Source organism: Vairimorpha necatrix, chromosome 8, assembly GCF_036630325.1.
Source record: "Vairimorpha necatrix chromosome 8, complete sequence".
Classification (NCBI taxonomy): Eukaryota; Fungi; Microsporidia; family Nosematidae; genus Vairimorpha; species Vairimorpha necatrix.
Window position 1 is genome coordinate 508,069 of NC_088823.1, and position 12,358 is coordinate 520,426.

Consider the following 12,358-nt stretch of genomic DNA (forward strand, 5'->3'; position numbering starts at 1 on the left):
ATCTTTTTCTTGGCTTCTAAAAACTTCTTGTTTGGTTCCATGGAAATTAATTAAGGGATTATAAAAAAGACAAGGAACCAATAAAAAAATATCAATTATTTAAATATATCTATTATAATATATAATAGATATAATATTATAAATATTATACATTATATATATTATATATATTATATATTAAGTTTATTTTATTAGTTTTAAGGGTTTAATGTTCTCAGTTCTACATTTCTTTACATATTCCTTATGCTTATTCAATCCACTAATTATATTCTCACAATACTCTTTATAAATCCCTCTACTTATCTTCTTTATCCCTTCTATCATAACACCCACTACTTCTATAAATCCATATTTATCACTAAACTTATTCATATTCTCAAAAATCAAAGACTTAATTTCTCCAAGTACGAAAGTTGTATCAACTTTATTAATACTCAATGAGTCATAAGTCTGCGACTCATCAGACTCATTGGTATTAATAGTCTGATTTAATAAATCTACTAAATAAAAACTCATTGGTACAAAATAAAAAAAAGAAGATATATTTTTGATAATACGAAGTCTGAAAATTATAAAAGAAGTGTCTTTGTATTTATCAAGTACAAATAATAAAATATCTATTAATAATCTGTAATCATTAGGCTTTTTTATAATTTTTAATAAGATTTCTACTGAGAAAATGAATTTGACTCTGTTTAAGTCAAGAGAAGAATTTTTAAGGAGAAGGAGTTCATTGGGAATATTTAAAAGAGCGAGATTTGAAGGGGAGATCTGGTCAATATTACTGTAAAGAAAATCAATATTCATAAAATGGGGGATAAAAAAAAAAAAAAAAAATATTATAAATATTATGAATATTGTCAAATGTTTTATTTGGATTTTCCATCCCCTCTTTCGGAAATGTTTTTAAATACTTTTTGTAGCCAATCAAATCTGTCCATTTGTAAGAATATGATTGGTCAGCATTTGATCGGCTACGACACCCCCTCAATCAGTCTTCGACGTGTCCTTCTTAATATGACTTATGTTAACTCTCAATTCGCCTGCTGAATTTTTTCTTTTTACCAGAAATGCGTCTTCACTTAAAATTTTGACAATAATATAACCAGGTGACCATTTAGCTTCTAACTTTCCACTTCCTGGGTAATCTCTGTAAACTAAAACATCTTCTCCTATTTTAAACTTTTGCTTTATATCTTTTTCCCCTTTAACGATGTATTTGCTGTATTTTTTAAAGTTTAAGTCCCTCTTCCGTAAAAGTTCTTGCTTCGTATAGGTCTTAGGGTAACTCCTATTCTCTCATCTATGGCTGTTGTTATTTGCTGACCGTATTTTAGAATGTACGGCGATGTTCCTATTGATCGGTTAAACGATAGATTTACTGCCAATGTAGCTTCTTTGACAACTTTCCTCCAGCCAATTTCGCCATAGTTTGCTAATTTTCTAATTTTGTTCGTCAATGTTTGTATGACCCTCTTAACCGCGCCTGTAGTCTGGTGATGGTATGGCGAACAAAATTCCCATGATATATTATACTTTGAACCTAATGCTTGTACCACGCTGTTGTCAAACTCTAAGCCGTTGTCTGTCAAGATTCTTTCGGGTATCCCATGCTTACTAATGATTAATTCTTCATACGCCTTATATATTTCACAGCTCTTTTTGCTTCGTAAGATCTTGGTTTCTATCCATTTAGAGTAGTGATCGATCGCTACAAATATGTATCCGCTTCCGCTGTTGTCCGAAAGTTTTCTAAGCAGATCAAATTCCCACAGCAGATTGGGTCTTTCTGAAAGTATTACTTTGTTCTTTGTCTTCACGCGTTGATATCCCGAACGAAGACATGTTTTGCAATTGCTTACGAATTTCGAAATGTCTTGGTGCATTGTTTTCCACTTATGTGCCTGTGGAATCATAAATTTCATAGTATTTGATGTCCCATGCCCTGATATTGTATGATACTTTTCTAGTATGTAGTTGATGTTATTATTCGAAAACTGATGTAAATCAATGTTACATGTTTCACACTCTTGGTGGAATCTACTAAAGCCATCAGCAATGTTATGCTCTCCTTTTATATACTCCAATTCGAAGTCGTATTCCGCCAATTTGAGTGCCCATCTGAGAATCCTACTAGTTGGATCCTTCACTGTCCATAGATAGATTAAGGCTTTGTGGTCTGTTCTGAGCGTAAATTTGCTTCCCAAAAGGTAATGTCTAAAATGTTCTATTCCTTTAACCAAGCCAAGAAGTTCTTTATCGGTAACTGAATAATTCTTCTGACAATTATCTAGTCTTTTGCTAAAGGCGGCTATCATTTTTTCAGCTCCAGTTTTGTTCTTTTGCAGCAGCACTGCTCCTATTCCCGTTTCAGATGCGTCAGTAACCAGAATGAATGGAGCTTTAAAATTTGGCTGTGTACGTATTGTATTTTGGCTTAGTACTTTTTTAACGGTTTTAAACGTATCCAGCTGTTTGTCAGTAAGTTTAATTTTTTTACCAGATGTCTGTTTTTCGCCCTTAAGTACATCATACAAGGGTCCCGTAATTTCTGCCATCTTTGTCACAAAATCCCTGCAATAGTTGGCCATTCCTAGAAAACTCCTTAATTCCTTTATGGTGGTAGGAATTGGGTACGCTTGTATATCCTTAATGCGCGTTTCGTCTACCTTTATGATTCCGTTTCCAATGACGTTCCCCAAGATCTTTATTTCCGATCTAAAGAATTTACACTTTTTCTTATTAAGCGATAGATTTGCCGCTCTTATTTTTCCCAATACTATTCTCACATGTTTCTTATGTTCTTCCTTGTTCCTTGAATATATTATAATATCGTCTAAGTATGGGATCACAAAATTATGGTTTTCTTTCCTGAATATATTGTCCATTGCCCTTTGAAATGTTGCTGGGGCGTTACATAGTCCGAACGGCATACGATTAAATTCGTATAATTTCCCCCTATACGAAAATGCTGTCTTTTCCTTGTCTTCTTCTTGTAAAGGAATTTGATGGAATCCACTAGTCGCGTCCAGTATTGTAAAAATAGTTGCAGTTGATAGACTGTCAAAAATCTCGTCGATTCTAGGTGTCATGTATGCGTCCTTTACTGTTATGCTATTCAGACCTCTATAGTCTACGCACATTCTCCATGTTTTGTCAGGCTTCGGTACCATCAGTATTCTGCTACACCAGGGACTTCTGCTTTCCCTTAAAATTCCAAGTTCTAGGAGTTTGTTGATTTCTTTATTTACGGCTTCTTCTTGTGATACTGGTATTCTTCCGTTCCTTTGGCAAATTATCTTCGTACTGTTCGTCTGTATACGATGACTACCTGCAGTGCAGAGGGTATAGTCGCTTATTTCTGTTTTGAAGACGTCCTCGTACTCTTTCAAAATTTTGTTCTCTTCTAAATCACATGCGGAATTCGACATTTGGTTGATTCTATATTTTGGTGCATTTAGAATATCTAAAATCAGTTTTTTATTGTCGCATATTACATTTGCTCCTATTATAACATATTTTATGTCTTTGATTATTAAGGGTGAGAAGATCACACCTTTTCCATTGATTTCGATTATACAGTCTTTTAAATAGCCTTCAATTTTTAATATTTCATTTCTTATACCTTTTACTACGCCATTATATCTAATAATCTTATTACGTTCTTCTTGTGGAATATCATTGTAATTTATGACCGAAACATCGGCCCCAGTGTCTAGTAGTACTTTCGTATTTTTATTAAAGAGACGGCTTTGAACAAACAATGGGTTAAAACTATTTTGTATAGGATGTAAATAGAATTCAATTTCTTTATTGTCATGATCTTTCTCGTCACTTTCGTATTCTTCAACGGCATTTATATTTTTTCTCTTCAAGTTGTTTCTTTCTCTATTGAGTATTATGGTAAGTGCTTTGCAATCTCTTGTGGAATGGTTACATTCCCCGTGGAGTGTGCACCGTTTATTAGTATGCCGCGGTAGTTTTTCATGGGTTATGTTTTTTTAAATCCTTTTTCTTTGTAAAAATTAGTGTGGGGCCCTCTGCCCGCGTTGTCGTGTAGCTTAGTCCTAGCTAACATCTTATCGGGATATGGAATCCACGATATCTCCTCCGCCTTTTGTATAAATCCTTGCCACGTCTGGACTGTAGTTGCGGTCTGGTATAACAGAGCTTTTATCTCCATTGGTGATTTATTAATTACCATTTGGCACAAAGCGTCCAAATTTATAAGAGATCTCTCATATATTACAGTAGCTTCCTGTAGCATCTGCGAGTAATCTTCTCTCGTTTCCGGGACCATTATTGAGAGGAACCTGCTTAGTGTTATATCGTTGTTCTTATACGATCCAAATCTTTTCTTTATTAAATGAAGTATTTCCTCTAAGCTGACTGTCTCCATTTTCCCGCCTTATGTCTGGGAAGCCCATGATAATGCTTTCCCCCTGAGCTTGCTCACCAATGCCGTTTTGAATTGATCATTGGTCCATTTCGAAACTTCCCCTACCAACATTATGTCTCTCAGCCAGACATTTACATCCTCACCTGCTTCTCCTGTGAAGCATCCGACATTGTTTGTCGTTGTCGCCATGTCAAATGTTTTATTTGGATTTTCCATCCCCTCTTTCGGAAATGTTTTTAAATACTTTTTGTAGCCAATCAAATCTGTCCATTTGTAAGAATATGATTGGTCAGCATTTGATCGGCTACGACAAATATTATAAATATTATAAATATTATAAATATAATAAATTTTATAAAAAAAATATGAATATTGTGTAACCACATAATAGTATACAGAATTGGGTATAAATATAATTATTTCTGAAAATAGAAAAAAAATCTGGACAATGAAAAACTTTAAAAAATGACTTAGTTAATTCATTAAAAATTAATAGATGTGGAATTTTGTCTTTATAAAAACGGCCAAAAAGTCATTTCATTGGATTAAAAAGTACCAATGCTTTATTGTTATTTTTCTCCTCTTTTCAAGAGTGTTTTAAACTTTTAGTAATCAACTAATATTATTGGTCAGTCAGTGACGTATCCTTATTTATCGGACTTTTATTGACTCATAATTCAACAGAAGAATTTTTCTTAATACTCAAATTGTCTTTACCTAATATTCTGACAATAAAATGGCCAAGTGACCATTAGATTCTAGATTACTAATGTATCTCCGCAGGGAAGAACATTTTATATAATTCTAAACTTTTTAATTTAACTTTTTGATGTATTTTTTAAAGTTTAAATCACGTTTTTGTGTAAGTTAATGCTTCGTATGTATCTTAAGAAGCTCTTTTAATTTCATCTACTGCTATGTTATTTGCTGCTTGAAAAATTTACAAGGATGATCCCTTTGATCTAAAAACGATAGATTTACTGCCAATGAATCTTCTAGAACGACCTGTTCAGATTATTTCCTCATAGTTTGCTAATTTTGTTCGTCAATGTCTATGATTCACTGCATCTGTTATTTGGTGGTAAAAGGCGAACAAAATATCTAAGATAAACTGACTTAGACCCAAATGCCTCTACTTAAGCGTTGTCAAACTATAAACGTTTGTTTATCAAGATTCTTTAGGGTATCCCATGCTTACAAAGATTTATTTCTCTATTGTCTTATATATTTCGCAACGCAAAATTTTATTTTCTATTTGTTTTGCAGTAGTGATCGATTGCTATAAATATGTATCCGTTGTTTCTAAAACAGATTAACTTTTCAAAGCTGAGTCGGTCTTTTTAAAAGTATGGCATTGTTCTTTGTTGATATCTCGAACATAGACAAATTTTGCACTTACTTACGAATTTGATACTTCTTGATGCATGGTTTCACGATATGACCGAGAAATCATAAATTTTATGTCACATGCCCTGATATTTTATGATACTCCTTTAGTATGCCGGTAGTGTTATTGTTCGATAACTGATGTAAATCAATGTTAGACGTTTCACAATCTCGGTGAAATCTACCAATACATCGTCTATGTTATGCTCTCATTTTATATACTTCATTTAAAAGCCGTATTCCGACTATTTGAGTACATATATGAGAAACCTACTTGTCGAAATCTTACGTGTACATAGATAGATTGAGGCTTTATGGTCCGTTTATAGCGTAAATTTGCTTCCTAAAAGGTAATGTCTAAATGCCCTATTCCTTTAACCAAGTCAAAGAGTACTTTATCGATAAATGAAGAAATTTTCAGACATTATTTAGTCTCTTGCTAAACATAGTATTATTTTTTTAGTTCCACCTTTGTGCTGTTGTAGAAGCACTGCTCCGATTCCCGTTTAATATTAGTCAGAAACCAGTATGAATTGGGATTTATAATTTTGTATTTACGTATTGTATTTTACTTAGTACTTTTTAGCGGGGTTAACAAACTTAATATTCGGTTTTAAATTTTTATACCAGAAGTCTGTTTTTCGCCCTTAAGCACGTCATACAAGGGTCCATAATTTCTGCCATCTTTGTCACAAAACCCCTGCAATAATTAGCTATTGATATAAACTTCTTAATTCATTTATGGTGGTAGAAATTGGGGCTGTTTGTATATATTTGATGCGCGTTTCGTCTACCTTTATGATTCTATTTTCAATGACATTCCCTAAACCCTTTGTTTCTGATTTATAAACTTATACTCTTTTCTATTAAGCGATAAATTTAACGTTCTTATTTTTACCAATACTACTTTCACATGTTTCTTAAGGTCTCCCTTGTTTTTATAATAGATTATAATATCGTATATGCATGGGGATCACAAAATTTTGGTTTTTTTTACTAAATTTATTGTCCATCCCCCTTGGAATGTTGCTGGTGCATCACATAGTCCGAATGGCATACGATTAAATTCGTATTTTTTTCATCTATAAGGAAATGCTGTCTTTCCCTTGTCTTTTTTTGTAAAGGAATATGATGGAACAAACATCGCGTCCAGTATTGCAAAATGGTCGAAGTTTAGGGCTGTCAAAAACACGTTGAACTCAAAAGTCAAGTATGCGCCCTTTAGTGATATTTCATTTAGACCTATATAGTCTACGCACGTTATCCATGTTTTACCTGGTTTAGGTACCATCAATATTCTGCTACTCCAGTGGATTCTGATTTCCCTTAAAATTCCAAGTTTCAGGAGTATATTGATTTCTCCATTTACGGCCTCGGTAAATGACCGTCTGGAATCTGCATTAGCAAAATGAACCCGCAAAAGAAAACCAAATTCGCATTGGAAATATGAAAAAATTATTAAAAAGAGAATTAACAACTTATTTTGAATAATAAAAAGAAGATAATTTATACTACACTTTTCGGTATTTGATAAGTCAAAGGAACTGTAAAAGGTACTCATATTATTCTTCATGGTTTATTTCACGTCTATACCGGATATATCTCCTAGAAATAAATTTAAATCTCCCAATTTTTCTGATATTGTGTCTCAAAATTATTAAAGTTTACGAAATTGACGACATGATCCACAGTCTTGTGATTCATCTCTGCGATTTATTTAATGCGGCATCATATGCTTTCCATTGATCATATTAAAATTAGGTAATACAAAAGTATTACCGAAAGGGCAATGGCCGCATTTCTACTAGTCTCAGTACAAGTAGGGCACACGATGGTTCTGCATTATTCGATTTTTATAAAATAAACTTTAATTTTTTTCCATTTTCAAAAAAAATTCAAAAGTTATAATCAATTTTTTGTTTTTTGATAAGAAATCCTTTCCAATTTTCAATGCGGGTTCCCAACGGTCATGTACACCTTTAGTAAAGAATCAATTATTATATTTGTTAGAATATGATTAGTATGTCTTTGATTGGCTACGACATAAATTATTTGTAATGAAAAATTAAACTAAATAATTTTTTTGCTTTTACACAGTAAATATAACTTTTTTTTATGACAATAGCATAAATGAAACATATAATTTGAAATATTGCATGTATATGGTACACCTTTTGTATGTTTTTTTACTTCTATTAGATTTTCAATTGCACTACTCTCTTTTAGCTATAGGCAAAATTTAATTATAATTCGAAGTATCTAGTATATTTCTTAAATTTATCTACATTTTAATTTTATATGTCATTTTTTAATATAATGATAAATAAGGTTATTCTTCTAAGTTATATATTTAACAGAATTTGGCAACAAATCATTCTCTTTATCGTAAAAGATCATTTTTTAATATAATAAAAAATTTTATATTTTCTTATATATAACTAATTATTTTCTATCCCCATGATACATTTACTATTTTGTCTATTAAAAATATATTGTAACGGATCTGTCTTTGTTATTGAAAACAGCAATCATCATTTAGAAGTGTACTTAAGTCTACTAGAAGAAAAAACGGATCAAACGTACATCTTAAAAGAATACGATAGTACTGCCTCCCATGTTTTTTCTAAAATATTGGAGCAAGACAAGGAATACGTAAACTATTTGCTAACTTATATCAGGAGCAGCGACTCGGAACAGAATTATCTATTAACTCTATTTCAAAACGGCAACATTTTTTTAAAAACAACATTTAAATTTGACAATACAAAGTCTTATTGTATAGAAACAAGTAATCAAGACAAGGTAATCATGAGTAGTGTAATAGATTTTGATAGTAATAAAAAACTGTATGAAGTAAAATGGACTATTATTGATGAAGAACCAATTAAAAATGAAGAAGAAGTTGATATTATCAATAAAAATATAGCGGATGATTCATCTTATACTGATATAGTAAAGACGAATAAAGATATTAACACTAATAATGAAGAAAACAAAATTGAATCAACCTCAGAGATAGATGAAAATTTGGATTTAGAAATTAAAAAAGTAATTGAAAAAATAACATCAGAATCTGTTTATATTGATTCGCCAGATGCGAATGAAAAATCAAGATTTAAAATTGAGTCTGTGTCTACTGATGTAAACGAAATTTCTTTTGTAGTTCTAGATAATCCAAATATTGTCGCAACGGAGATAGTCGGAAATCAACCAATAAACGAACAAAATATTGAAGAAGATAAGACAATGAACTGTTTAACAACGGAAAAAAATGAAGAACAACAAACAACAAATTGTTCATTGAAAACTTCTGATCATAAAGATGATGAAACTAAGGAAAAAGAAGTGCTAGCAGTAACTAATAAAGAAAATGAAATAAATGAAGAAGAAAAACATGGGAACCTCACAAAAGATGATAAAAAAATGAACTTTATTGGCAAATCTGCTATTGTGTTGTGGTTTGGGGCTGTCATACTAATTTTATATATGAAAAATAAAACTTCTTATTGAAATTTACGTATAAAAATACATTTTTATTTGCCAACGACATAAACTATAGTCTATTGATTACATATTTTATTTTGTTAGCATAATACAAGTCATAATTGATAGAATTATAAGTTCTTACATTATTTTAAAATATGAATTTTGGTCATCAAAAGATTAAAAATCTTTACCTGTAGAAATTATCTAAATATTGACGGAATAATAAGTTTTATCTGTACTTTTGTTTTTAACGTAGGCGACATTTAAGTCTTGGACCATCTTTCATTTTGTAAATTTCACAAGACTTTCTGGGTTTAGTCATCTTTTGTTTTGCAAACATTAAACTTCACTTCTCATCATTTCTTTTGATTCTTTATAGCAACTATTTGCCTAGGACACAAGATTTACTTTACTTCTGAATTCTTACAAAAAATACAATTTATAAAACAACGTTATACTAAAAATAATATATTTTTCCAAAATATCATACACTAATTCATTGGCACATATTTGATTTTATTTTCATCAATCCATGACATCATCTGTCAATATATTATTCATATAAATCCATCACAGAAATACACCCCATGATACTCTTATATACATGTTTATTGGTTATAATTCGTTCTGATATTATCTTAGTCGTCCCGAACAATAATAACATGGATGTATATCTAGGCATCACAAACATGCGCAAAAAATCTATATACGTATTGAGCCAGTTAGTTGATAAAGACTTTAAGAATAATAGGGTTAATACATACAAAGAACGATCTGATAGAGGACGGAAAACCGAAAAATATTCTTTCAATGTATTAAACGATTCTGAAAGAAAAACACTTTGGAACTTGTTACAAACTTATAATTTCAAAGATGAACAAGTAAATCTAAAAAACATGTTCATTACTAGCAAGGTTATATTAAAAACGACATTAAAGGTAGATATTAAGAAGGGGTATTATATTGAGAAAACGGTTAGAGTACCACTAACAATTGATTTCAATTTTATAACTAGTGATAAATTTGTATTTGATACTACTACAATGTTCTATGAAGTAAACTGGTCTAATTCGAGTTATTTACACAGGGTCATAAAAACTTGTGATAGTGTTTTTAGACCTAGAGACAAAATAGTGTCTGTTAATATAGTAAATAAAGATGATAATAGTGTAATTATTGTAAAAAACGACGAATTGAACAACACTGATATGATTTTAGACAAAAATACAAAAGCCTCTGAAAAATCGGAAGATATAAGGATCAGTAGAGAAAAGTTAAATAAGACAAGTATTATTTTTGAACCAATTCAAGAAGAACTCGAGCTTTGTGGAGAGATGAATGAGCAATCTATTAAATCAAGAGATAACGATGAAGAGAAATTTTTTTTTGAAGAACATAAAACAGTGTTAAATGAAATGTCACAAGTTTCTTTAGACAAAGAAGGATTGATATTTCAACATGCAATTCTTGATGATCAAAATGAAAAGAATGTTATTAGTGAATGTACAACTTTAGCAATTAACGAAAATAAAATCGATGCCGATAAAGGCTCAGATCCGAAACAAATTAAAAATAATGTAAATATTATGAGTCTTAAAAATAACGAAGAAATTAAAAGTGTGAGTAATAAAGAAAATAGGGAAATAAGAGTAAATTATGAAATCTATAATGAGGTTATAGAAGGTCTTAAAGTTTATTCTTCTATGTTTTTATTGGGAATTTTTTTAGGACTTGTTTCATTGTTTGTTCATTTATTATTAAGCAATAAATGGGAATTGTATTAGTTTTTATAATCAAAAATGCGATATTTTTATTTTTTTTTTAAAAAAAGATTATATAAAAAAAAAACAATAATTTTATTAATAATCAATATTAACGTTGAGTTAAAACAAAACAATATTAGATATATTGCAATATAATATCTTACTTACTAATTACTTTTCACAAGGTACATTCAAAATCTCTTCTTTCAGTTCTTAAATTCCTTATGAAATTCACATTAGGCTCTTGAATACCCCCAACTTAACAAAAAAATCTTTATCTACATTTTTTTAATTTATTGATGTACTTATGATCTACATTTAAAGTTTTTAGTAGCAGCACAAGTTCTAAAATTCCGGACATATTTTTGTATACTTTGTAAAGTCTAATTTTTATATAATAAACTTATAAGCTATGATTAATTTAACATTCATCAAAGAGCATGGAAACAAGCATAATACACATAAAATATGGTCAATAAATTTACGATTTGAGATATTTTGATTATCTGTTAGATGTATAAGCAAGTTAAAATTTCTCAAATGGTAGATTTTTTTATCATAAGTTTAAAAGGTTGCATATTATATATAATGATGAACAGAATTGATTCAAAATATAAAGATTAAAAAAAATAAAATAGAAAATTTTTATCGTTTTTTCGCAGTTGTTATCGTGGCACGTAGGAATCTTAATCGATCTACAATAAATAGGTATACGCACTGAAAAGGGGGTAAGCAACAAAATACCATCAACTCAGTTTTATTATTCAAGCTATTCGCTGAACACCGGCTTATAGAGGCAAAATTTATGACCAGCTTTGTTTATTTTACTTAACAGCAGCCATTTTCATGATACTATAAAGCTCCCAGTACATAAATCGTCTGTAATAACTAAAGAAAAGCTTTGTGTTATTAGAAAAAAACTTTTTATAAAAAATGGCACATTACGAAGGAACGTGTGACATTACAAGACTTAATTAATCTATCATTAATCAAATCACAATTAAAAATATGCTATACATAGATTACTTTTGTAGGAGATAACCAAATTTTATCAAACAAATCTCAAAAATAAATATATGACAGATACTTTGTAAGCTCTAAATTCGTCTACAACCATTCTCAAATAAATAATATTACTAAATAGATCGAAAATGGAAAGATTATATAAGTAATATAGATATAGTATAAACAGGCCTTTTAAATTAAAATTAATAATATAAGTCTTAAACTAACTATAAGAGAAGTACATCAATACAAAAATAGTGGAGATGAGAATATTATTTATTTTTCAACAAGAGTCGTTTGGATTATGTATAGTTTTTTA

The 12,358-nt window shown here is 30.1% G+C and overlaps 4 protein-coding genes across 4 annotated transcripts; 2 read left to right on the forward strand and 2 right to left on the reverse strand.

The window, feature by feature from the left end:
* Positions 1–183: 183 nt before the first annotated feature.
* Positions 184–807, reverse strand: VNE69_08077 (uncharacterized protein; the record flags this gene model as incomplete). Its single annotated transcript, XM_065474393.1, has 1 exon — positions 184–807. The coding sequence occupies one exon, from the start codon at positions 805–807 to the stop codon at positions 184–186; it is 624 nt and encodes a 207-aa protein (XP_065330465.1).
* Positions 808–987: 180 nt separating this feature from the next.
* VNE69_08078 (reverse transcriptase domain-containing protein) lies at positions 988–3,875 on the reverse strand (the record flags this gene model as incomplete). The annotated part of the gene is made up of 2 exons (XM_065474394.1): positions 988–1,288; positions 1,345–3,875. 2 exons carry the CDS (start codon positions 3,873–3,875, stop codon positions 988–990), a joined length of 2,832 nt encoding a protein of 943 aa, XP_065330466.1.
* Positions 3,876–8,242: 4,367 nt separating this feature from the next.
* On the forward strand, positions 8,243–9,295 carry VNE69_08079 (putative SP-containing membrane protein; the record flags this gene model as incomplete). The annotated part of the gene is made up of 1 exon (XM_065474395.1): positions 8,243–9,295. One exon carries the CDS (start codon positions 8,243–8,245, stop codon positions 9,293–9,295), a length of 1,053 nt encoding a protein of 350 aa, XP_065330467.1.
* Positions 9,296–9,858: 563 nt separating this feature from the next.
* Positions 9,859–11,055, forward strand: VNE69_08080 (putative SP-containing membrane protein; the record flags this gene model as incomplete). Its single annotated transcript, XM_065474396.1, has 1 exon — positions 9,859–11,055. One exon carries the CDS (start codon positions 9,859–9,861, stop codon positions 11,053–11,055), a length of 1,197 nt encoding a protein of 398 aa, XP_065330468.1.
* Between the last annotated feature and the right edge of the window lie 1,303 nt (positions 11,056–12,358).